General features: G+C 51.0%; 1 protein-coding gene across 4 annotated transcripts; it reads left to right on the forward strand.

Moving 5' to 3' along the window:
* On the forward strand, positions 1-24,556 carry nck2a (NCK adaptor protein 2a). Of its 4 annotated transcripts, XM_084689905.1 has the most exons (5): positions 10-85; positions 198-237; positions 18,144-18,385; positions 22,354-23,135; positions 23,700-24,556. In XM_084689905.1, exons 3-5 carry the CDS (start codon positions 18,160-18,162, stop codon positions 23,892-23,894), a joined length of 1,203 nt encoding a protein of 400 aa, XP_084546031.1. In that variant the 5' UTR covers positions 10-85; positions 198-237; positions 18,144-18,159; the 3' UTR covers positions 23,895-24,556. The 4 variants fall into 4 exon arrangements, with proteins under 4 accessions (XP_084546030.1, XP_084546031.1, XP_084546032.1 ...); XM_084689904.1 differs by having other exon boundaries at positions 1-237; XM_084689906.1 differs by lacking the exons at positions 10-85; positions 198-237 and adding an exon at positions 7,571-7,736.
* Positions 24,557-24,633: the final 77 nt, after the last annotated feature.

The following is a 24,633-nucleotide window of genomic DNA, read 5'->3' on the forward strand; positions in this document are numbered from 1 at the left end:
CGCCGGTTGGACGAGATTGAGGAGGAGACAGCTTGCGAGAGAGAACAAGCGAGAAAAGACACCCAGTCGAATAGCCATACCGCTAGTAAAAACCGAGCAAGCTAACACGGAATAACCAGTAGACATCGTTGCCGTTTGTTGCGTGTAATATTCCCGTAGTTTTTTCAGAAAAGCTTTGTTTTGTGTGTGTGTTTCAGCAACCCCCAGTAACTAGTTCTCGTTGGAGTGACCAACAAGGTAAGAACATTTAATACAACTCTGCTCTAAAGCATATCACGGAAAGTTGGTGAATGGCGTCGGTTATCTTTCTCTAGAACTATGTTGTCGACTGCCGTTTTTGCTGCTAGTAATTCAAACACAGACCTTGGAACAAGGACAAAACTCTGGGCCTAAACGGGTTATATTGTCTCACTTTCGGGGCACTCGGTCTTTGTCCATCTCTCGGGCGGCCGTTTGAGGTTGCAGCTAGTAGCCTACAGTTTTAATTATCGTTACACGAATATACAAATTGGTTTGGCTTACTTAACATTTGCCAAATGTGAAATAATAAAATAACAGTTTTTAAAGTATGCTTCTCAATGTATGTCCCTTCTATTCGCCCGCCTTAGAACCATGGCTTGCATTTTATGACAGCTTTTTTTTCTGACCCACGGTGTTAAAATCCCATTTGGTCATTGTTTTCCTGTCTACTTGGCAATTTCGGTTTTGTTTTAAAACGCATTTGCCATAAGGATTTTTGGTTGCCTATTTATCTCCGAAACTGGATTTGCAACTAGGCTAGACGACTGGCGCTAAAGAAGTCTCAGTTTGGCTGGGGCAGTTTATACACGATTCAATCTAAAGAAATTCCATCATGACTCGCGCACCTGCTGTTCTCAATGTATCCACTACAGTAGGCTACCCATTTCTAGAGATTTAAGAGTAGCCTAGTCGTTTTTAAAAACATTATTTTTTGTGTTGCCGCGTGAGTTTGTGAAAACGTCAGGGACTACCTACAACATTTAATCAAGAATGAATCCACATTTATTTACCTTGGATCTACAGAATTTAAAAGAAGTGAGGGGTGAAAAGAGGTACACTTATTTAGCTTTGAAAGGAGTTTTCCTGTTCAAAGCAATCGTTACTCATTAGCCAGCATGACTCTGATATTTAGTCAATCACACAGCCAACCATTCAGCCAGCTAGCCAGCCGAATAGTCAGTGTGCCAGGCGTTCACGGCTTAGGTACAGTTTCAGGCCGCACCTGCAGCGCTGCCACGCCTTCTTCTGATGTCGCCATGGAAACATTGTTTTATTGGACAAGGTTCGCTGTGCAGTGGCAGGTATGTTGCCAGCAAGTTGTTGTTTGACTCGATTCCCATTCCGAGACGGTGAGATTTTCACTGTGTTGGGAGTTCCAGAACGTGGGTGTAGATTGCCTCAGAGAAACAGCGTTCGCTTCTGAGGGGAAAGGCTCTCACGCTCCCCCCGGGGGAACCTGTTGTCTTGTAATTTACTGTGTTTTGAAGTTGAATAATAATAAAAAAAGGCCTACATAAACCTTTAGCAAAACCTCTATGGCTTTATCAGCATAGGTGTTTGAACATGGCCTGACACAGATGATAAAAGCAGCTCAGCTAACAGGTAGGCTACACACACACATGCGCACACACATACTGACAGACAGACATGCAGGCAAACCGCTTCTAGGAAAACAACCATCCCTGTCATCTAGCCTAGCTGCTGACAGCATAGATGTCGTCTCAGAAGGGGGAGGTGAGGATTGGCTAATTAATGGTTTTCTGCAGCTGACTGGACGGTTTAGGAAGAGCCCACACATGCAGGTGTCTAGACCTCCCTTGTGTTGACTGGCTGCTGTAGTCCACCCAGGCTGTGGAAACCTAGCCTGGCCTGGTGTGGATTTCAAGCAGAGCTGCTGTTCTCACCATAGTGTCGCACCCAGCACATGGAGGATGTCATAAAAAAATAAAAATAAACTTTCCACGACAGTTCATAGAACATCACTGATGCATCAAAGGGCAACGTTGCTGTCATGACCTAAACTATGAGAAGAATGACTGTGCATAGTCATTCTACAGTACGTTCTCAACATCACGTTCTCAACATTACAGCACACCGGTATGAAAAGCATGGATTCTGCTTGTGTTCTCCTCGCCCCTGCTCAGTGTGCTCCTCTGGGGTCCTGCTCTGGAATCTGTCCTGACAACCACTCACATAATCCTCCCAGTAACAGCCTTCAGTTGTCAGACAAAAGAACTGTATTAAGGTTTCATAAGCTTTGTGTCTTTGCAGAACAAGAGATTTTGATCGAGAAAGAGATTCCTAGCGCTCGCCAATGATATCAGTGTGAAGATGACACGGCATCTATTGTCAGTCCCTTTGTGGAGCTGAGAGCTTCAGATTGTGTTGCTAACCGGACTGATTTTGTTTGAGATTTCTGGCTGCGATCTCCGAAGAGACCGATGGTGCACCTGCTGTTAAGAAAGGGACCGGACACCAAAAAGGATGTTTATAAAATCCTCAACGGATACCCTTGTTATTTATGATCCCATTGGATACAGAGTTTAAGTTGGAGCATTTAGGGTTTTGGTGTGTTTGTTTAAGTACTTGTGTTACGGTTTTGTGTAACATTCCGGCGTGTTCTTAATCAGAACATGGCTGCTTCAGTGTTTTTTCTCCATCATAGCTACTCTGCTGTCTTCAGGATCCCTGACCTAAATAGCCTTCAATGTCACTCTAAAAAGGTTATAATTATAGTGTTTAGACTCTGCGGAGGCTTGCTAACTCCCAGCCCTCTCTTGTCCCCCTTGATATTTAGGCTAGCGGTTTCTTGTTCCACTTAAACATATTGCTTTATCACATGTTTGTGACCCAGGCTGCCAAGTTAACATCGCTGACAGGACGTCTACAGGAACAGAACATGTGTAAATGCTCAGAGTTTATGGCTACATGACAAAGTGCTACTTCCACAAGTGAAAATGTTTCTAGGTCTGGTATGATTTACTAGAAGAGCTCCAGAAAGATCCGGTCCCCTCTTCTCAGTGCAGCCGAGTTGCCGGGTCAGAGGCCATGATAGAAATAATCAGGACTGAAAGTGAGATTGAGTCACACGTGAACTTTCCCTCCCCTGGGAAATTTTAACATCCCCAAAAGAGGAGAAAGAATAATAAAGGAGGTTTGGTGGGAGAAAAAAAAAAAGAAAAGAATTCAGACCCATTTGGATTATCTCGGGCTGCTTCAGCCATGTTGGCAGAGACAGAGAGCGACAGAGGGAGAGGTCCATAGGTTATCTCATTGTTATTCAGCTTTTTAATCATGCCTAATCATGCCTGCGCAGCCATGAAATAGGCTCACACCTACCACAGGAAGAAAGGTTTTGTGCCTCCTTTGACATGATGGCACAGTGGGCGTTTGCCTGAAGAGTTGATGTGCAGGGGATGTCAAATTACTGTTTTGCCTGTTTAATTTGAGATATTACCATTCGTTAACCAAAAGCAATTTTGCTTATGTAAGTAACAAATGCACTCAATGTCATGTGTGGCAACAGGGCTATAACAAGGCAATCTGAGTGAGTTTATCTGAACAAGATGAGGGACTTTGTCCTCTGGCTCAACTCATTAATGACTTTGCCACAGTTGTTTTGCCACAACTCTCTCTGCTTCCAATAACACACACACCAACACACACACACACACACACACACACACACACACTTTTTCACACTCTCTGTCTCATTGTGTTTGTCTTTTCATCCCCCGTCTTTTTTTCCCCCTCTTGTCCGTTCCCTCTCTACCATCTCTCGTATGGTTTCATCACTGGGATTCTCAGCGGTCTTATCTACACTTTCTAGCCTCCCTCCCTCCCTCCCTCCCTCCCTCCCTCCCTCCCTCCCTCCCTCCCTCCCTCCCTCCCTCCCTCCCTCCCTCCCTCCCTCCCTCCCTCCCTCCCTCCCTCCCTCCCTCCCTCCCTCCCTCCCTCCCTCCCTCCCTCCCTCCCTCCCTCCCTCCCTCCCTCCCTCCCTCCCTCCCTCCCTCCCTCCCTCCCTCCCTCCCTCCCTCCCTCCCTCCCTCCCTCCCTCCCTCCCTCCCTCCCTCCCTCCCTCCCTCCCTCCCTCCCTCCCTCCCTCCCTCCCTCCCTTTGTGGTCCAGCAACAGAACCAACAGCCTGTTGGCTCTGGTGTCCTTGTGTCACCACTGGGCAGCCGGCCTAATCCTGCTCTGGGATGGAGGGAGAGGAGCAAAGGAAAGGAAAAAAGGCAGATAGGATGGATTGAGAGTGTGATGGAGGAGAGAGGAACTGGCTGCTACAAGCTGGCCAGTCCACAGACCTCAGCCCTGGTCTCAAAAGGCCTCAGGGCTGGGTCTGGAACCCCACAGTACCAAGCTGCTAATAGGGATACATGAGGGGGTGGCAGACCCATCATGTAAAGGCACTCTACAGTACAGCATACCCTACCACAGTGGTTCTCAACCCTGTCCTCAGGGACAGGCAGGGGATCCCTGAGGACAGGGTTGAGAACCACTGCTCTACCATACTGTACTGTCACAGATCCTGACCCCTCCACCGGAGGACAAAATACCAGCCAAGAAGGGGATCACTCAGGGGGATTTAGAGTTTACACACTCACTCCCTCCACCCCCACCACCACCCCATTCGTCCCTCCCCCAGACAGACAAAAGGGGCCATTAATTCATAAACACTCTCAGAAGTGCTCGTTAAATAGTAATTAGGGGTCGATGGCTCTCCCGCGCCCTCTCCCAGGCTGTGTGGCTGGCTTCCTATTACCCCCTCTGAACACTGGCTCTGTGGGTCGGGAGGCGAGACTGAGCAGGGTCGAAACCAGACACCCTCGTAGCAGAGGGCGGATAGAGATGGAGGCAGGGGTGGAACTCTGTTCAGGACCTTTTAACACACACACACACACACGCACACACTCACTTAAAATGATACCCAGTGTGAGATAAAGAGTTTAAGTGATGGGTCACTGTTAGTGAGGTAATAGTGTGGTGTTACAGCGATGGTGAAGTTGTGTTGGTACTACAATTTTGGTTGTGTTGATATGACAGTGTTAGTGATGTGTAGGTGTTACAGTGTTGGTATTGCAGTGTGTTAGTGAGTTAGCTTTGCTGACAGACCCTTCATGCTCTAATTGATTTAATTAAGTGCTGACGGTCGCCTTGGGCTTTGTGGTGTCTCTGTCTCTTTTTATCCCTCCTATCTGGCTCTCTCTGCCTAGACACAGACCAGTAATCTCCCGCAACACCACGGCACCATGACCCATGTTACACACACATCCCTGGGTTTAGCCTCATTTACAGACTCATGTCACACACACAGACGCACAGACAGACTGTGCTTTCTAAGGGCAGATGTGTACTGATGATTCAGGGCTTACTGTCAGTGCCGTGAGTGTGTGAGCAGAGAAGCAACACAATCTTCAGACCTCATTCGACCTGTTTGTTGTTCTACTTTAAGGGTATAAACGTCTTCTAAAGACAGCAGGCTGAATCTGAAATCGTTCCAGTTGAGGAAAGTGTCATCTGTTCAGTGAGGCTTAGGATTCTTAATGTGGGAGTGAAACGCAGAACGTCCCAGAACATTCTCTGAGTCTCGCATAAGGTCTGCTCAGACTTGCACTGAGGGATGGAATTTAGGACATTTAATTTGACACCAGTAAAAACCTGTCTGTCACACACACACACACACACACACACACACACACATACAATACCCACACAAACTATATGCAACATTGTAACTCAGGTTGTCAGAATTTCTGAAGTGGCAAGCAAGACCCAACACAATAGGGCCTAGTTCAGACACGAAGTCGGGAAACAGGTTTTGTGTCTGTCGACCTAATCAGGTGGTGTGTGTGTGTGTGTTGTGAGCTTCCTTTGTAATAAACACTGGATGTTTTCTATTGGTGCATCTTGTGTTGTGTTGTGTCAGGCAGTGTTACATTTAGTCATTTAGTCATTTAGCAGTAAGTACAGGGACATTCCCCCTGAGGAATGGGTGAAGTGCTTTGCAGAACACAACATCATTTGGCACGGCGGGGAATCGATCCGGCAACCTTCTGATTACTAGCCCGACTCCCTCACCGCTCAGCCATCTGACTCCCTGTTGTGTACCGCTGTGTAAATGTTTCCCTCTACCTGTGGTGAGGCCTGTTTGGCTGTTCCCCTGCTGATTGAGATGAGTTTCTCATTTTAATATTAGATGTCGGTGCCACGCACACACGCGCACACACACACATCCTGCTGTACCACTTTCACTCCTTGAGTATGGAAATACAATCCCCCTCTCTCTCCATTCCTCCCTCCCATCTCCCCTCCCTGTGGATCTCTGCCTCTTCCCTGGGGGAGCTGGTTGGATCAGGCCTCTAACTGGGCAGCAGGAGTTTGCCTGTGGTTGTAATGCTGGTCTGGGATCAGCTCCTAAAAACAGTACCTGTCCATATCATGTTCTTCAGAAGGATCAACTGGTCCTAGACCAGCCCTACTGAGAGAGGGTGGATGGATTGAGGCCCTGGTTCAGTGCGTACTCTCAGTCATGGGCTGCCAGTCAAATGCACCATTTGTCATAGATAGCAGTTAATCATATGGGTCGGCTTTTATGCAACACTTTTTTGGGGGAGATTGGCGCGAAGATACTCTGCACTACTGCTGAACACACAGTGTACTGTACCATGGTATACAATGACAGACTGGAAACATGAAGTACTGCAAGTGCTGAATATATCAGGGATTACTGTAAATCATGGTTTAGGTAGGACCACAACATGTCAATTACAAGACAATCAAATCACACTGATTTGATTGCATCTGTGCTGGGACCACCTGACCCCCCCCCCCACACCTTCACACCAGTGGTACACTCCTGGTCGTGCTGGGACCTGACTCCCCCTCCTCACCCCAGTGGTACACTCCTGGTCGTGCTTGGACCTGACCCCCCTCCTCACACCAGTGGTACACTCCTGGTCGTGCTGGGACCTGACCCCCCTCCTCACACCAGTGGTACACTCCTGGTCGTGCTGGGACCTGACCCCCCTCCTCACACCAGTGGTACACTCCTGGAGGGAAACCTGCCTGTGGATGTGTGTGTTCACACAGCCCTGAAAGTGCAATATGATAGGCTTCTGGGTCTACACACACACATGCTGAGGATGCACTATGCAGCTCCCTGCTTTATTTATGAGACGCATGGCTTGCAGGGCGACACGCTATGGTCACATGCACAGAGTCAGTAAGGCATACAAAACACATGGACATGCGCGAGCACATGCATACCTTTTCGGTCTCCTCTCTCCCTCCCCACCACCTTCACACACACACTCACTCACTCACTCACTCACTCACTCACTCACTCACTCACTCACTCACTCACTCACTCACACACACACACTCAGCACTAGAAAGTGCCAACGCAAGACTGTGGTGTGTGTGTCTTCTAAAGCGGCCTATTCAGTGTGGCAGGGCAGTGTGTGATGTGGCAGGGCCTCTGGAAGGAGTGATGTCATCACCACGCAGAGAAAAGGGAAACAGTCGGGACAGTCAACCAGGCCGCCAGGCTGATTAACACATCATAAGGACTAGATGTGTAGCCTGGAAGGTGATTGGTAGATCAGTCCAGCTTCTCTGCCAAGTCTCATCGGGGTGTGGATGACTGGATGACTAAACCACATCCTGCAAAGCTAAAGTGAAGACATTTCCTGCTCCTGTTTGTGTGTCAATCCGGTGAGGTGTTTTGTTTTTCTTGTTTCTTTCTTTCTCTTTGTCTTGTTACCTGCATGTCCTTGTGTCTCTCTCACCCAGGCAGGCTTGTTGAGGCTCTCACTGCAGGTAGTGACAGCGCCCCCTGTGTCTGTGGCAGCACTTCAACCACTCTCCCTGTACCACTGGGTTTGTCAACACCTCAGATCAGGGTTACACACACACTCTCTCACTCTCTCTCTTTCCCTTTTTCTCTCTTTCTCGCAGTCACTCACACACCAGCACAGATCCATACAAGACAGGAAATAACGGTAACAGATTGTGAGAGTGGGATATATCTCTCTAGTCTGTCAACATTGTCTCAGGTTTCCGGGGGGAGAGACGCAGGCTTATAGATCAGTTTAGGACAGGGCCATATGGCTTCCTCATCAACCGTGAAGAGATGACCCCCACAACGCATCCGAACGGTGGGCGGTGCTTGGCTTGGAGACCAGAATGTGCCATCTTTAAACTCCGAAAGGCTTTTGAGCGTTTTGTCCAGTTATTGGATCCTAGTCTGGTGGGGCTGCACTCTGCTATTTCTCTGACCGGATGAGTGTCAGCTGTCCAGGCTGGTATCACTGCAGGCGTAGGGGCAGAGCAGGAGGGAGAGAGGATGAGGGAGGAGGAGAGGAGGGAGGTGGAGAGGTGAGCAGGATGGAGGTGGGTAGCAGAGGTGGAGAGGAGAGGTGGGGAGCAGAGGAGGGAGGTGGAGAGGAGGGGTGGGGAACAGAGGAGGGAGGTGGAGAAGAGGGGTGGGGAGCAGAGGAGGGAGGTGGAGAGGAGAGGTAGGGAGCAGAGGAGGGAGGTGGAGAGGAGGGGTGGGGAGCAGAGGAGGGAGGTGGAGAGGAGAGGAGGGAGGTGGAGAGGAGAGGAGGGAGGTGGAGAGGAGAGGTAGGGAGCAGAGGAGGGAGGTCGAGAGGAGGGGTGGGGAACAGAGGAGGGAGGTGGAGAGGAGAGGAGGGAGGTGGAAAGCAGAGGAGGTAGGTGGAGGGAGGGAGGTGGAGAGGAGAGGAGGGAGGGAGGGAGGTGGAGAGGAGAGGAGGGAGGGAGGGAGGTGGAGAGGAGAGGAGAGAGGTGGAGAGGAGAGGAGGGAGGTGGAGAAGAGGTGTCTGCTGTGTTTCTTCCCTGCTCTCGTCTCCCCAACCACCAGCCTGGTTCTCTCTGGAGCCTTCCACTCCAGCTCATCAAAGAGAATAATTCAGGGGAGAGCATGAAGGGGGGAGGAGGGGAGGAGAAGGTATAGAGGTACAGTACAAAGCCAAAGCAAAACACAGCCTCTGAGTCAACTAGAGGGAGAGCGACCAGGAGAAACTCAAAAGTCCGATTTCACAGACACGGGACGCCTGTCCGACGTTTAGCTCCGTCTCACCTGGTTGATCGTGTTGACGACCTGTCATTTGGATAAGAACACGAGAAGCTTGTTCTGTTTATTAGAATGGTGTACACGTCTGAGAGCCAAGAGGAATACAGAGCGGAGCTCATCTACCATGCATGGTCAGCCTTGTGAGCTGACACAGCCTCATTATCGCTCATAATGATCTCCTGAGTGACTAGCATGGCATCCTACACACACACATCTGCTCATACACACACACAAGCATTCAAGCGCACACACACACACACACATGGCATCTCATGTCTCTTTTATACACATTGTCTATTCGCTTCTCTTCTCTCCTTTAACTCTCTGTCTCTCTCTCTCTCTCTCTCGGACCCAAGGCATCTCTCCCCATGTTGCCTCATTATGAGCAGCGCTGTATTCTTGCCTCCGGGTCGAGCGTGTACATGATTACATGTATGATTCCAGGCGTGTACCGAGATAACGTGGCCCATATGTGAACCTACAAAGCAGCAGCAGCAGCAGCCGGAGGGAGATGTTCTCCTCCTGAGGTCCTCCATCTCCCGGCTGCCTTCTCAGCTCCACACACCACCAGAACACCGCACCGCTCCACAGCACGCTCTCTCACTGGCTGTCTCTCTCTTTCACACACACACATTCTTTGCTCTAGGCTGTTTTTCCACTGTTCTGCATCACAAAAATGTTTGCAACTCCCACCTGCTAGAGTGGAGGTTGTGTGCCGCGTGTGGGGTTGTGGCCGTGGGATTGTGTGTGGAGGTTTGTGCGTGTGCGTGCGTAAGAGCAGAAAAGAGCAGAGTTTGTTTATATCGCCCAGAGCCGACATCTAACAAACTCAGCGCTCATATGCAGACTGACGGCTTTCCCACATCAATATTCAAACTGCAAACAGACACTGTTAGGGTTTGACTTTCTAATTTTACAAGCTGTCATATACGGAATGTGACATTAATAACAGGTGATGGAAGGACAGCTCAACAAAAGCTATGGGCTGGCTGTTTTGACAGGGGTTTTTACCGGCATTTGTCATAAAAGGACACGCTCTCACACACACACACACACACACACACACACACGCACACAGATTACATGCATGCAGTTGGAACACACATAATACAGACAGTGTTTAGTTAACCCTGGCCCCTGGTGCTGTGTGTGTGTGTGTGTGTATGTATGTGTGCACACTTCCTAAGTGTGAGGCTTCAATGTTCGCAGGGGGAAGTGACACACGGGATTAGAGGAGTCATACATCGTGTGTGTGTGTGGGGGGGGGGGGGGGGGAGGGAGTGTTTGTAGTGTGAATGGGGCATGTGTGTGGTGGGTATATATGTGGGGAGTTTGTGGAGTGTGTGGGTGTGCAGGGAGCTGACTCCAGACTAACTGCTTACACCAGCAGATCTACTTCTCCATTTACCCTCTTACCTTCAGGACCTGAGGCGTGTGCGCGCGCGTGCGTGATGCACGTGTGCTCTGCATACCGCTCCTGTGTGCTTTCCATTGGTGTGGTGGTGCGTGTGTGTTCACTGCACTGGGGGGGGGGGGGGGGGGGTTAAGGCGAGGGATCAATATCAGGCTTGGTGAAGCACATGGATGCTAGGCTTTTCATTGGCTGGGAGGGAACAGAGGGAAAACCAAGCAGTATTCATAAGAAGCTGAAATTAGAGCAGTTTTTCTTTAGGGAAAGAATAATGACTCTTTCTCCCAGTCTAATTATTCACCCTCATGTTTCTGTACAGCCCCTGTGTCCTTGTTGCATGTCTGCTCTCTCTTGGTGATTCGCTAATTGATGAAAAGGCTGAGCGACAGGCGCACTTGTTTTGCTTCCCTCTGCCTCCCTCCTGCACAGTCCCCACAGTCCTCAGAGGGATGCTAATGATGCATCACCTCCCTCTGAATGTGTCCCTGTACAACTCTCTGAACATCCTGCGCTCTTTCATCACTGCTATCCAAAACGGATTTGATTTCGTTGATTCAAACATTTTCTTTATCAGTATCATTTTTATTCATTAAATAGTTATATTGTCATAGTTATATTGTCATCGTTCCATGTCATCGTCGACCATAACCAGCATAAGGTAGTGACGGTGTGTTCTGTACAGTAACCAGCAGAAGGTAGTGACGGTGTGTTCTGTACAGTAACCAGCAGAAGGTAGTGACGGTGTGTTCTGTACAGTAACCAGCAGAAGGTAGTGACGGTGTGTTCTGTACAGTAACCAGCAGAAGGTAGTGACGGTGTGTTCTGTACAGTAACCAGCAGAAGGTATTGTGACGGTGTGTTCTGTACAGTAACCAGCAGAAGGTATTGTGACGGTGTGTTCTGTACAGTAACCAGCAGAAGGTAGTGACGGTGTGTTCTGTACAGTAACCAGCAGAAGGTAGTGACGGTGTGTTCTGTACAGTAACCAGCAGAAGGTAGTGACGGTGTGTTCTGTACAGTAACCAGCAGAAGGTAGTGACGGTGTGTTCTGTACAGTAACCAGCAGAAGGTATTGTGACGGTGTGTTCTGTACAGTAACCAGCAGAAGGTATTGTGACGGTGTGTTCTGTACAGTAACCAGCAGAAGGTAGTAACGGTGTGTTCTGTACAGTAACCAGCAGAAGGTAGTGACGGTGTGTTCTGTACAGTAACCAGCAGAAGGTAGTGACGGTGTGTTCTGTACAGTAACCAGCAGAAGGTATTGTGACGGTGTGTTCTGTACAGTAACCAGCAGAAGGTAGTGACGGTGTGTTCTGTACAGTAACCAGCAGAAGGTAGTGACGGTGTGTTCTGTACAGTAACCAGCAGAAGGTATTGTGACGGTGTGTTCTGTACAGTAACCAGCAGAAGGTATTGTGACGGTGTGTTCTGTACAGTAACCAGTAGAAGGTAGTGACGGTGTGTTCTGTACAGTAACCAGCAGAAGGTAGTGACGGTGTGTTCTGTACAGTAACCAGCAGAAGGTAGTGACGGTGTGTTCTGTACAGTAACCAGCAGAAGGTATTGTGACGGTGTGTTCTGTACAGTAACCAGCAGAAGGTAGTGACGGTGTGTTCTGTACAGTAACCAGCAGAAGGAGGTATTGTGACTGCAGCAGTTGGCCAGGCAGTGACCCTTATCAATGATTTCACAACACACACACAGCCCTACTCATGCAGATGGCAACACATTCATGTGTGTGTGTGTGTGTGTGTGTATGTGTATGTGTGTGTGTGTGTGTGTGTGTGTGTGTGCTGCAGGGACGGAGGGAGGCCAGAGGAGATAATGATGGTGCAGGGTCATGAGTGGAGAGGGGGAGTGGTGAGAGAGAGAGGAGGATGGAGGGAGAGGGGGGGGCTGTGCCTCCTTAAAAGGAGGGAATATGAGAAATATCAGAGAGAGCAAAGAATGGAATGTGAAAAGGAGAGAGAAAGAGGGGCCAGATTGTGGACGCCCTGGTGGTATTCTGACCAGTGCATAACAGGGACCACCCACCAGCCATCGTCATGGAAGCCCCCTTAACAATGTCCATGTTTCTCAGTGGGGGGGTTGAGAGGGAGGGAGATGACAAAATGAAAGTGACGCGTGAGAAATTGCCGGGACAGAAATGATGAATGGAGGAGGAGCGGGGGGAGGGGGAGGAAGAGAGAAAGGCATCCTAACATCTGTGATCTGCTGTGTAATGTGTGTGTGTGTGTGTGTGTGAGACCTGTTGGTCTGATTACAAGATGAGCTGCCAGGACAGGACACACACACACACATGCTCTCAAGCATGCACATTGCTCTTCAGTGTAACTCACTGTACCATGTGGGTGTTGTCATCCCAGACCGTGTTCAGTCAGACGGGCTGTGTGGTCTAGCTGCTGCCGGAGGTTCAGACCCCTGGATCTATTCTGAGCAGGCAATGAAAGGGCAGCCTGATGACGACGTGTTCCTGCCGCCCTGGGGTCCTCCCTGTACAGGCACAGGGCTCAGGGGATGGATGGTTGCTTTAGACCCGGACAGCCTTTGATGGCGTCTCTAAACGTGGTCATCATTTACTACTGCTGAAACTGGAGAGGAGTAATGACCAACCTTCCCACAGCCCCCCTCCCACAGCCCCCCCCCCCTCACAGCCTGCCCACCCCTCACTGCCCCCCCCTCACAGCCTGCTGCCCCCTCCCACAGCCCCCCCCCACAGCCCCCCCCTTCACAGCCCCCCCTTCACAGCCCCCCCCTTCACAGCCCCCCCCTCACAGCCCCCCCCCCCCACAGCCCCCCCCTTCACAGCCCCCCCCCACAGCCCCCCCCTTCACAGCCCCCCCTTCACAGCCCCCCCCCTTCACAGCCCCCCCCTTCACAGCCCCCCCCTCACAGCCCCCCCCTTCACAGCCCCCCCCTCACAGCCCCCCCCTTCACAGCCCCCCCCCTTACTGCCCCCCCCTCACAGCCCCCCCTTCACAGCCCCCCCTTACTGCCCCCCCCTTCACAGCCCCCCCTCACAGCCCCCCCCTTACTGCCCCCCCCTCACAGCCCCAACATCGGAAGGAGAACAGCCCACTGCCCTGAGAAACATCAAAAACAAACAGATCAAGTGAAAGACTGCAGAATGGAGAGAATGAGGAAGGAGGAGGATGTTGTTTTGCATCAGTTCATTTATTTACCCACTTTGGCCAGCATTCCAAACATGGAGAGCTGTTCCATTCTGTAGGGGGTTTCTTCCTTTTTTTTATGTTCCCTCTCTTTTCTTTTCTTCTAATCCTCTTTTCTGCTCCCTCTCTTTGTGGGGCTGAAAGGGCTCTTGAGTGACAGGAGCTGTGAAGTGCTGCCGTCGTCCCAACTCAGCATTCTGTTGTCCTCCTCTCACTCCCTCTCCTTTAACTCTCCCCCTCTTAACTCTCTCAATAGAAGGATGAAGGGTCAGGCGAGCACAGACTCTGTCTTCCCTACCCCCCCCCTCTTTCTCTCTCTCTCTCTCTCTCTCCCCCCCTCTCTCCCGTCATAGATTATAATGCATGGCCATGGTAAATTCTTGAAGTTTTATCCATCTTGTCCGGATTTTCAACCTACGGTAGCTGCCCGTGTAGACGCCTCTAGTTTGGTAAGTGAATCAGGTCTAACTGAGGCATCTCCTCCTGTCTGCCTGCAGGCCACGACTGTGTTTAAACCCTTTTAGCGAGCAGCTAAACTACAGCCACAGCCCCCTGCCTCGCTCAGACGGCCGGGATTGATCGTGTGTGGGTGGATGGGTGGGTGTGAAAGATAATGCTTGGGGGGGGGGGGGGGGGCATTGGCGTGTGTATGGATTACTGCTGACGTGTTTGCTGGGGGCTTGCATGTGTGTGGTGAGATTGATAGTGTGTGTGTGTGTGTGTGTGTGTGAGGATTCGATCTAATGGTGAGTGGCATCCCCATCATTGCTTAGTCAGGGGCGGGGTGGGGAAGGAGGGGGCAGTGTGGGGCAACACAGTGACAGCGGCGGGCTTTATCGTGACAGAGGCCTAGCGGTTATGGCTGCCGATCTGTCAGATGCCCTGATGAGGGAAGCGACAAAGAGAGAGGAGAGATGCGATGGAAGGAGGGATAGAAAGCAGGGCTGGAAGGAGGGATAGAAAGCAGGGCTGAAGGTGAAGAGTAGAGGGAGGAGGGAGGGATAGAAAGCAGGGCTGAAGGTGAAGAGTAGAGGGAGGAGGGAGGGGGAGAGAGGAGCTCTGGTAAGTCAGTAAATGTTATTTATAAATCACACTAACACAGCAAGGCTGACCAAGGTGCTGAACAAAAGCACAAGAAAAGACTTCATCATCAAATACATAGAAAAACAAAATAACAAGTAACATTACAACAAGAGGGAAATGCTAGTGCATATAAGTGCGTTTTAAGTTTGGATTTAAAAACGGACAATGAAGGAGCCTGCCTGAAAGAAAGGGGAAGTTGATTCCACAGCCTAGGACCAGCAACGGCAAATTGCTCTCTCACCTGTACATGTACAAAAGCAGACCTCAGTGACTTAATGGGTGCATGTAATTGTATGAGGTCCGAGATATACGAAGGGGCCTGTCCATTAAGAGCTTTAAAACCAATAACATTTGATTGGTAAGAGCAGATGCCATAGCACGCTCACTCATAGCTAACACATCATGTGACGCTGTGCAGGCAGGACATCACCTGGCCCCAGGGAACTTCTCCTCCAATCACTCCTCCCACCTGTCGACGGCACATCTCACTCCCTTTAACCACCTCTCTATTTTTACCGCTCTCTTTGACACTTTTTTTTTTTTTTACCTCCCTCTCCCTTCTCACCTCTCTGCATTCCCTCCTCAGAGACAGAATTCTTCAGATTGCACAACCCCTACCCCCCCCCCCCCCTCCGTTCCAGTCTGTGGAAGATTCTAGTTTGACAGCTCCCGGGATGGTGGGAGGAGGCACATCCACATACTGTTGCACACGGAAAGCAGCTTGGAGCTGAGCTCTCCCACAGAGAGCCATGTTGACTGAGCACTAATTGTTGAGGAGAGAGGGTCGTAGACATTTCCAATGGCTTCCCTATCTCTCTCCTCCTTCACTTCACCACCCTCCTCCCCTCTCTTCTCCTCTCCCCTTCCTTCTCCTATCCCTTCTCCTCTCTTCTCTTCTCTCCCCTCCTCTCATCTCCTCCTCTCCCCTCTCTTCTCCTCCTCTCCCCTCTGTTCTCCTTCATCTTCTCCTCCTCTCCTCTGTCCCCCCCCCCTCCTCTGAGTATCCGTGGTCTCCATTGCTGCCCTAATTGACAAGGAGTGTAATATGTGCGCTGCAGGAAGAGAGGAGAGGCGCGGTGAGTCTGAGTGCTGCTATTACTGGAGCAGCAGATGAAGGATCGGCTGAGCAGGAGAAATTCATCTCTGCAGCTGTAATGGAATCCTTTATGGGGTCTAATTGTGCTTCTTCTCCTGAGTTATAACTCTATTTAGTGGCTGTGTTTCATTTCTGGCTCTTATTACAAAATTAAGGAGAAGGGGATGTGTGTGTGTGTGTGTGTGTGTGTGTGTGTGTGTGTGTGTGTGTGTGTGTGTGTGTGTGTGTGTGTGTGTGTGTGTGTGTGTGTGTGTGTGTGTGTGTGTGTGTGTGTGTGTGTGTGTGTGTGTGTGTGTGTGTGTGTGTGTGTGTGTGTGTGTGTGTGTGTGTGTGTGTGTGTGTGTGTGTGTGTGTGTGTGTGTGTGTGTGTGTGTGTGTGTGTGTGTGTGTGTGTGTGTGTGTGTGTGTGTGTGTGTGTGTGTGTGTGTGTGTGTGTGTGTGTGTGTGTGTGTGTGTGTGTGTGTGTGTGTGTGTGTGTGTGTGTGTGTGTGTGTGTGTGTGTGTGTGTGTGTGTGTGTGTGTGTGTGTGTGTGTGTGTGTGTGTGTGTGTGTGTGTGTGTGTGTGTGTGTGTGTGTGTGTGTGTGTGTGTGTGTGTGTGTGTGTGTGTGTGTGTGTGTGTGTGTGTGTGTGTGTGTGTGTGTGTGTGTGTGTGTGTGTGTGTGTGTGTGTGTGTGTGTGTGTGTGTGTGTGTGTGTGTGTGTGTGTGTGTGTGTGTGTGTGTGTGTGTGTGTGTGTGTGTGTGTGTGTGTGTGTGTGTGTGTGTGTGTGTGTGTGTGTGTGTGTGTGTGTGTGTGTGTGTGTGTGTGTGTGTGTGTGTGTGTGTGTGTGTGTGTGTGTGTGTGTGTGTGTGTGTGTGTGTGTGTGTGTGTGTGTGTGTGTGTGTGTGTGTGTGTGTGTGTGTGTGTGTGTGTGTGTGTGTGTGTGTGTGTGTGTGTGTGTGTGTGTGTGTGTGTGTGTGTGTGTGTGTGTGTGTGTGTGTGTGTGTGTGTGTGTGTGTGTGTGTGTGTGTGTGTGTGTGTGTGTGTGTGTGTGTGTGTGTGTGTGTGTGTGTGTGTGTGTGTGTGTGTGTGTGTGTGTGTGTGTGTGTGTGTGTGTGTGTGTGTGTGTGTGTGTGTGTGTGTGTGTGTGTGTGTGTGTGTGTGTGTGTGTGTGTGTGTGTGTGTGTGTGTGTGTGTGTGTGTGTGTGTGTGTGTGTGTGTGTGTGTGTGTGTGTGCGTGTGCGCGCGTGTGTGTGTGTGCGCGTGTGCTGCTTCTGGTAAACTTCAGGTTCTCCATTCCACACACAGTCACAAATGTGTGTGTCTGCAAAACACACACACTCACACACTATCCTGTGCCCTGTGGCAGTTAGCTGAGTTTCATCTCAGTGTTTTGAAGTTGTGGAGTATTCCACTTCTTCAGGCTCCAACATGATAGATACTTCCCCGGGACATTATCGTTCACATGCTCCATTATTAATCCATGGCTATTTGAGGACTTCAGTGATCTACCAGGGAAGTCTGATGTGTTTTCATTAGGGTGCCAGACAGATGAGAAAGATGCCTGATTGTCCAGAGTTAGCTTTGACAGGGCCTCGGTCATGTTGTCTGTTTAACTCAGCATAATGGCCATATTCTAAAATATTCATCATCATGCTTAATCGTCATACCAGTCTTTGTTGTCTCTTGTTTCTATGTGTGTCTCTCTCACGGTCTCTCCCCTCCCTCAGTGGGTGTTTCATGTTTACTGATGCTGCTTCCTGTAGTAGAGCGATCTCTTCCCAGGCTTCCTGAAGTCTGAACTTAGCCCTGTTCTAAACATAGACCCATCTCAGAGGTGTCATTCTACCAAACAGAGAGGGCGCTGTGTATCGGTGGCGCCCCGCTCACACGTTGGCAGGTAGCGGAGAAGACAGGCTGTTTGAAGCACGTTAAGGGCCGGGGTATGGAGTGCTGCTCGTTTAGTTTGAGGACATTCTCCCATGTACATGCGCATACCTTCTCTACTGCATGCATATTTCCATGCAGGGAAGGTGCTCTTGTGAAGCTTTGTGTTGGTTCACCTGACTCATGTCTGGTGAAGTAGAGCAGAGATAATCTCGGCCTGCCTGCATGTCTGGCTGTCTCGAATGCACTAATGGGCAGGAGGGAGTGTGTATGTGCCTGGGCAGAATGTTTGAGACGATAATTGTGGTCGAACCAAATCAAACCAAATGTTCTCTCTGCTCCTCCCTCTCCATCCTGTCCTTTCTCCCCTCGTCCTCCCCCCCCCGGCTCCCCTCCACAGGGAGACTCCATGAAAGATGACGGAGGAGGTGACAGTTGTAGCCAAGTGGGACTACACGGCCCAGCAGGACCAGGAGCTGGACATCAGGAAGAACGAGCGCCTCCTGCTATTGGACGATTCCAAGACGTGGTGGAGGGTCCGCAACGCCGCCAACCAGACGGGCTACGTGCCCTCCAACTACGTGGAGCGCAAGAACAGCCTGAAGAAGGCTTCGCTGGTCAAGAACATCAAAGACACGTTAGGTAGGTAGGTGTGTGTGTGTGTGTGTGTGTGTGTGTGTGTGTGTGTGTGTGTGTGTGTGTGTGTGTGTGTGTGTGTGTGTGTGTGTGTGTGTGTGTGTGTGTGTGTGTGTGTGTGTGTGTGTGTGTGTGTGTGTGTGTGTGTGTGTGTGCTGCTCCGCTACTGGACTCCAGCAGATGCAGTAGACACTGAGGGGTAATCCTCTCTGCCCAATGAAGTCAGAGCTGGAGGAGGAGATCCAACACTGATCTGGCTTCTTCTGTCTTTCCCTCTCTCTACTTCCCTCTCTGCATCTCTCCTTCACTCTCTCCTGCTCTTGTCTCCAGTTCTCTTTTAGCTGTTTTTCCTCTCTCTCCTGGTAGGATGCAGATGACGAGAAACGGAGGCAGGAGAGAGAGGCAGGGACAGAAATGCATTTTTTGGAGGCAGAGACGGAGGCAGGGAGGAAGGTTGCGGGAGGCAGAAAGACAGGAGGAGAGACAGACAGACGCAAAGACGGGGAGCAGAGCAGTAAACAGGCCTAATTTCTCCTGGCAGTCGTAGATGTACAAATTAAATAGTCTGCATCCTGTCAACACACATCCCGAAACAGAGAGAGAAAGAGAGAGAGAGAGAGAGAGAAAAAGAGTTCGAAAGAGAGAGGGGGTAGAGAAACGGTTAGCGCAGAGACATAAAAGACAGAGGAGAGAACTACAGGGAGAGAGGGAGGAGGAAGAGGACAGAGGGATGAAGGAGAGGAGGAAGAGGAGAGAGGACAGAGGGAGAGGAGAGAGGGAGGAGGAAGAGGAGAGAGGGATGAGGGAGAGGAGGGAGAGGAGAGAGGGATGATGGTGAGTGTCTGTTTCTGACAGTGCTTCCTGAGGGCCGTGTGGAGATGGGCCCTGGGGGAGACTCTCCACCACTATGTGGGCCAACATTACACTGCCTGCCACTTCCACTCCCCAAACGCTATCACTCACTGTGTGTGTGTGTGTGTGCGCGCGCGTGTGTGTATGCGTGCGCGCGTGCGCGTTTCTACATCTGTGCATGCTCATTTTTCGTCTCTCTCTGTATCAGTGACTGTTTGCTATCGATCACAACCAGTAATCAAGTACAGTGGCTGTGATGGCAACGGCTATAATGCCTGTGCAGAGGGCTCACATCTACTCTCTGTGTCTAACTGTGTCAGGTATAGAACAAAACGGTTTGGCCTCATTCTTGGTGGAGGTCCTCTCCCTCTAGTCTGTTGTAGGAGCTGAACTAGCCCAGCGAGACCCACAAGCCCCTTCTACACACTACGCTAGCCTTGCTTTACTGCGCACACACACACACACATGTACAGTACATGCAGACAGACGGACGGACGCGCACACACAGATATGTTCACACACAGACACACAAATGCACACACACAACCCCATTGCGCCCAGCCCCCCCCCCCCCCCAACACACACAGAGCCTGTGTGTTTTGTAGACTGTTTTGTTGACTGTTTTGTGGAGAGCCAGTGGTGAAGTGAGGGCAGGCTGCTTGGGGAGGCAGCCAGATGCAGCCAGGGACACACGTTCCTGTGAGAAGCCTACCACTGTGTAAACACTTATCATGCAGAACAAGGTCATGTGCTTAAACTGCCTCATGTAACAAGTGTCACAAACCCGGCTCAGTGCTTGCCACAGAAAAAGGAGGGCGCATACGCGAGAGTACTACCTGCTGTGGTACTTTATTAATCAATTAAAGAAATAATCATTTAAACCATAACCAATGATGAGGTATGTAGGTCAATGGTATACATGGGGGTGAATAAATCATGATGGTGAGCAGTGTTGAAGGGTGTATTAACAAAAGTTTGCCACAACTTGAAACAACAAGAGTGTGCTGCGGAAAGGAAGGGCTGTTCTCTCTTCTTCCGACATCTTCTTAAAGGGGAAGACACACACCTGGCCTGTGTGTCTTCTTAAAGGGGAACAGACACACCTGGCCCAGGTGTGTCCTCTTAAAGGGGAAGACACACACCTGGCCTGTGTGTCTTCTTAAAGGGGAACAGACACACCTGGCCCAGGTGTGTCCTCTTAAAGGGGAAGACACACACCTGGCCTGTGTGTCCTCTTAAAGGGGAAGACACACACCTGACCCAGGTGTGTCCTCTTAAAGGGAAAGAGACACCGCATACGCTAAGCAGCCAGTACGAGCACAAGATGGTGTGTCTCGGGGCTGGGGATGGGATCAGGGTGGCTAACCTCGGACTCGGCTACGCTCCCAGACACCCAGTCCAGTGGGAGTAGCTGGTGGAGGACATGGAGGGAGAGGAGGAGGGAGTGTGGGAGGAGGGAATGTAGACTGTTCCTTTGCCAAGCCAGTGATTTTGAAGTGGAAATGAGTGAGATGGAAGGTTGTCTGTGCGTGTGTGTGTGTGTGTATACTGAGCTGTTAACAGAGCTTATTATATTTACATATTGACCCACAAGTATGTTTAAAAAAAGAAACATGACTTTTTACAGTAAACGGGTTAAATAACCTTCAAACCCCTTGGAATCATTGAATCCTGAAGGGTTGTTTTCACCAATGAAACGCTACGATTTTTCAAATAAACGTGTTGGGTTAGACTGCATGTGCCCACACACGTCACCACATGAGGTACAACACGTGGTCTTCTCCTACAGATACTGCCACATCACAGTTTACCCTGTTCACTTAAACAGTCCTCTCTGTTTTGTATTCCAGACATGTTTGCATTTGCATCTCTCTCCCTGTCTCTCTCTCTCTCCCTCTTCTCTCTCTTTCCCTCTTTCCCTCTCTCTCTCTCTGTCCTGTCAGTTGGGTTCTCTGATGTGCCTGGTCCACTGTGTGTTAGAGACAGCTGCTCCGGGATCTCTCTCTCTTTCTCTTTGTCTCTCTCTGTCTCTCTCTCACGCCATCATCAACATGAGAGGAGGAAAGTTTGGTGCCACTCTCCCTGAACCCGACAACTTCCCCGAGTTCAGCCAGAGCTGTTTCCTCCATGCTGACACGTCCCTGTTCTGCCTGCTGCTCAACAGCCAGTCTCCTGTCCTCCTGCAACCCCTTGTCCTCCTGCCCCCCTTGTCCTCCTGCCCCTCTTGTCCTCCTGCCAACCCGAGACACAAACAAATGCTCTTCTCAATTCACACAACTGGATGAATATTTAACAGAAATAAAAACGTTGTACCGTGTGGCTCAATCTCAAAAGTGCAAATTAGAGTTCAATCAAACTCCATCTTTTTCAGCTGTTGGACCCAGGTCCCTCGAGGTGGCTGGTTCTGCACCATCACAGACTGAAATGATTTCTCCTGTGACGGCTGAGAGACTGAGGCAGTGTGTGAAGTGTTCAGGTCCTGGTGCTCTCTGGCCTCCAGGGTCTAAACGGCGCCCCTTTGAAGGTGCAGCCTTTGTGCTGTGGGAGACTGAGAGGCTAAAGCAGAGATGGCTAGCTAGGTAGGAGGGAGAGTTTTTGATGTTGTGGCAGGCAGGTGGACATTAGCAAAGACCGAACAGCCTTCCTTCTCTCCTCTCCACTCTTAGTTTGTGTGTGTGTGTGGGTGTGCTTGTGTTAGGGTTAAAGTGCCCCCCTGCCTACTTGATAGAATATGTTTACCTTCCCACTGGGCCTCAAGTGCAGCCTGCAGCCTCAATTAGCTCCCCGCTCCTCTAACCCCTTCATGCTGCCCCCACAGAGCTGCTGGCATCAGGGCCGTCCCACGCTAAGCAGCCTACTCTGCTGGCTCTCCTCTCCTCTGTCGTCCAGTAATGAGCCATCACAGGCCTGGAGACTTCAGGCTCATCACGAGTCTCAGCAGAGCCCACAAACCATGTTTACTAACCAAGCCTGCACCGAATCTCATTAGTGCGAGTCTCAATCGAAACACCCTATGTGATCTCTGTTCAATTGAAAGGCTTGTTTTTGTGGAAGATAAAATGTCCTGTTAACAGATAAAGTAATAATAATAAGGATTATCCCTCTCTCTCCTCCTTCCCTAGGCTTGGGTAAGACCAGGAGGAAGTTGAGCACGCGTGACACCTCCCCCACGCACAGCTCCGACACGGAGAGCCCCTCCAATGGGAGCAGTGGAGGGGGAAGTGGGGGAGGAGCCGAGAGGGTGTACGACCTGGACATCCCCGCCGTGGTCAAGTTTGTCTACACGGCGGAGCGTGAGGACGAGCTGACCCTGGCCAAAGGGTCGCGCGTGGTCGTCATGGAGAAGTGCAGCGACGGCTGGTGGCGAGGGAGCCAGGGGGGGAGGGTGGGCTGGTTCCCCTCCAACTACGTCCAGGAGGAGCTGGCGGGGGAGGAGCCTCCGAGGGGAAGGGAGGGGCCTGGGAGCGCCCCCGGAGGCGGGGCGGCGCTGGCCAACGGGGGGGGGGCAGCGGCGGGGGGCGGAGTCCTCCACACGGTCCAGACTCTGTACCCCTTCAGCTCCGTGACGGAGGAGGAGCTGAACTTTGAGAAGGGGGAGGTGATGGAGGTGGTGGAGAAGCCCGAGAACGACCCCGAGTGGTGGAAGTGCAGGACCAGCCGCGGCCTGGTCGGCCTGGTCCCCAAGAACTATGTGGTGGTCCTGAGCGATGGAGCCCCCAAGCCCTTGCCCTCCTCGCCGGTCCACAGCTCCCCGCTGAAGAGGCCCGTCCTGGGCCCGGTCCGGGTGGGCAAGTTTGCGGGCCGGGACTGGTACTACGGAGGCATCACCCGGAACCAGGCGGAGAGCGTCCTCAACGAGAGGGCAGATGTGGGAGACTTCCTCATACGGGACAGCGAGTCGTCTGTGAGTGAGGGGGATGGGGGATGGGGGTGTGGGGATGGGGGTGTGGGGATGGGGGTGTGGGGATGGGGGTGTGGGGATGGGGGTGTGGGGATGGGGGTGTGGGGATGGGGGTGTGGGGATGGGGGTGTGGGGGATGGGGGGAGGAGGAGGAAGTGGGGGTGGAGGAAGAGAAAAGGAAGGGGTTTTAGGAAAAATCTTTTGGAGGATGTGGAGTTAAACAACAGAAAGGACGACAGTTGGGATAGAGAGGTCTGGGAGGGAACGAGAAGACAGCAGTTGGGAGTCGAGGTGTGGCGTTGCTGTAGTCCCATACTTCCCCCTGCTGGTGAATGGGTGTATTGTGTATTGTATCTATACATATCGAATGACTTCATAAACTGATTCCCTTTGTTTTCCACATCTCCCTCCTTCTACCTCTCTCTGCCACCCCTCTTCTCCCACCCTCTCTCCTTCCTTCCATCGGTCTCTTTCTCCCTTCCTCCATCATTCTTTCCCTCCATCAACTCTCCCTCCCTCCTTCCCCTCTTTCTGTCTCTCTGCCCCCCCTCCCCCTCCTCTCTCCAGCCCAGTGACTTCTCGGTGTCCCTGAAGGCCATGGGGAAGAACAAGCACTTCAAGGTGCAGCTGGCTGACGGCTCCTACTGTATAGGCCAGCGCAAGTTTTCCTCCATGGAAGAACTGGTGGAGCACTACAAGAAGGCTCCCATCTTCACCAGCGAGCATGGCGACAAGCTCTACCTGGTCAAACCACTGCTGTGACACCACACACACACACACAAATGCCTTCACACACTTAACAGAACTGGGGTAATAACATGTATATACACCATCATGATTTCATATACATACACACACACACACACACACTAACAGACCTAAGGTACTCACAAGTATAAACACGTATATACATACACACAACCGCACACACCCGCACACACACTCTCCCCAGTGCCCACAAATATCCATAACTCGTCTTAATGTAAGCCTTAGCTCTGGGTCCTCTTGTTGTAATATCGTGGGGGTCTCATCCTACAGACGACTTGGACAGACACACACACACACACACGTATGTCTGGAGAGCTGGGCAGGGAGAATGTTGAACTCTGGGAGGCCTGTCCTCTGGGGTCTGTTTGTCTTTTTGTCTGTCTGGCTGTTGTCTTTCTGTTTCCTTTTGAAACTTGTCTGAATGCCTGTTTGGAACCTCTCCAGGGGTTCAGAGTGCAGGTGAACCCTCTCCAGAGGTTCAGAGTGCTGGTGAACCCTCTCCAGGGGTTCAGAGTGCTGGTGAACCCTCTCCAGAGGTTCAGAGTGCAGGTGAACCCTCTCCAGAGGTTCAGAGTGCAGGTGAACCCTCTCCAGAGGTTCAGAGTGCAGGTGAACCCTCTCCAGGGGTTCAGAGTGCTGGTGAACCCTCTCCAGAGGTTCAGCTCATTCTGTGCTCTTAGAAGTCCTTCTCTACCTTTGCCCTGCTCCTCTCCCCCCTCCTCCTCCCCCTCTA

The sequence above is a fragment of the Hypomesus nipponensis genome, chromosome 23, assembly GCF_054491055.1.
Source record: "Hypomesus nipponensis isolate SF chromosome 23, ASM5449105v1, whole genome shotgun sequence".
NCBI lineage: Eukaryota > Metazoa > Chordata > Actinopteri > Osmeriformes > Osmeridae > Hypomesus > Hypomesus nipponensis.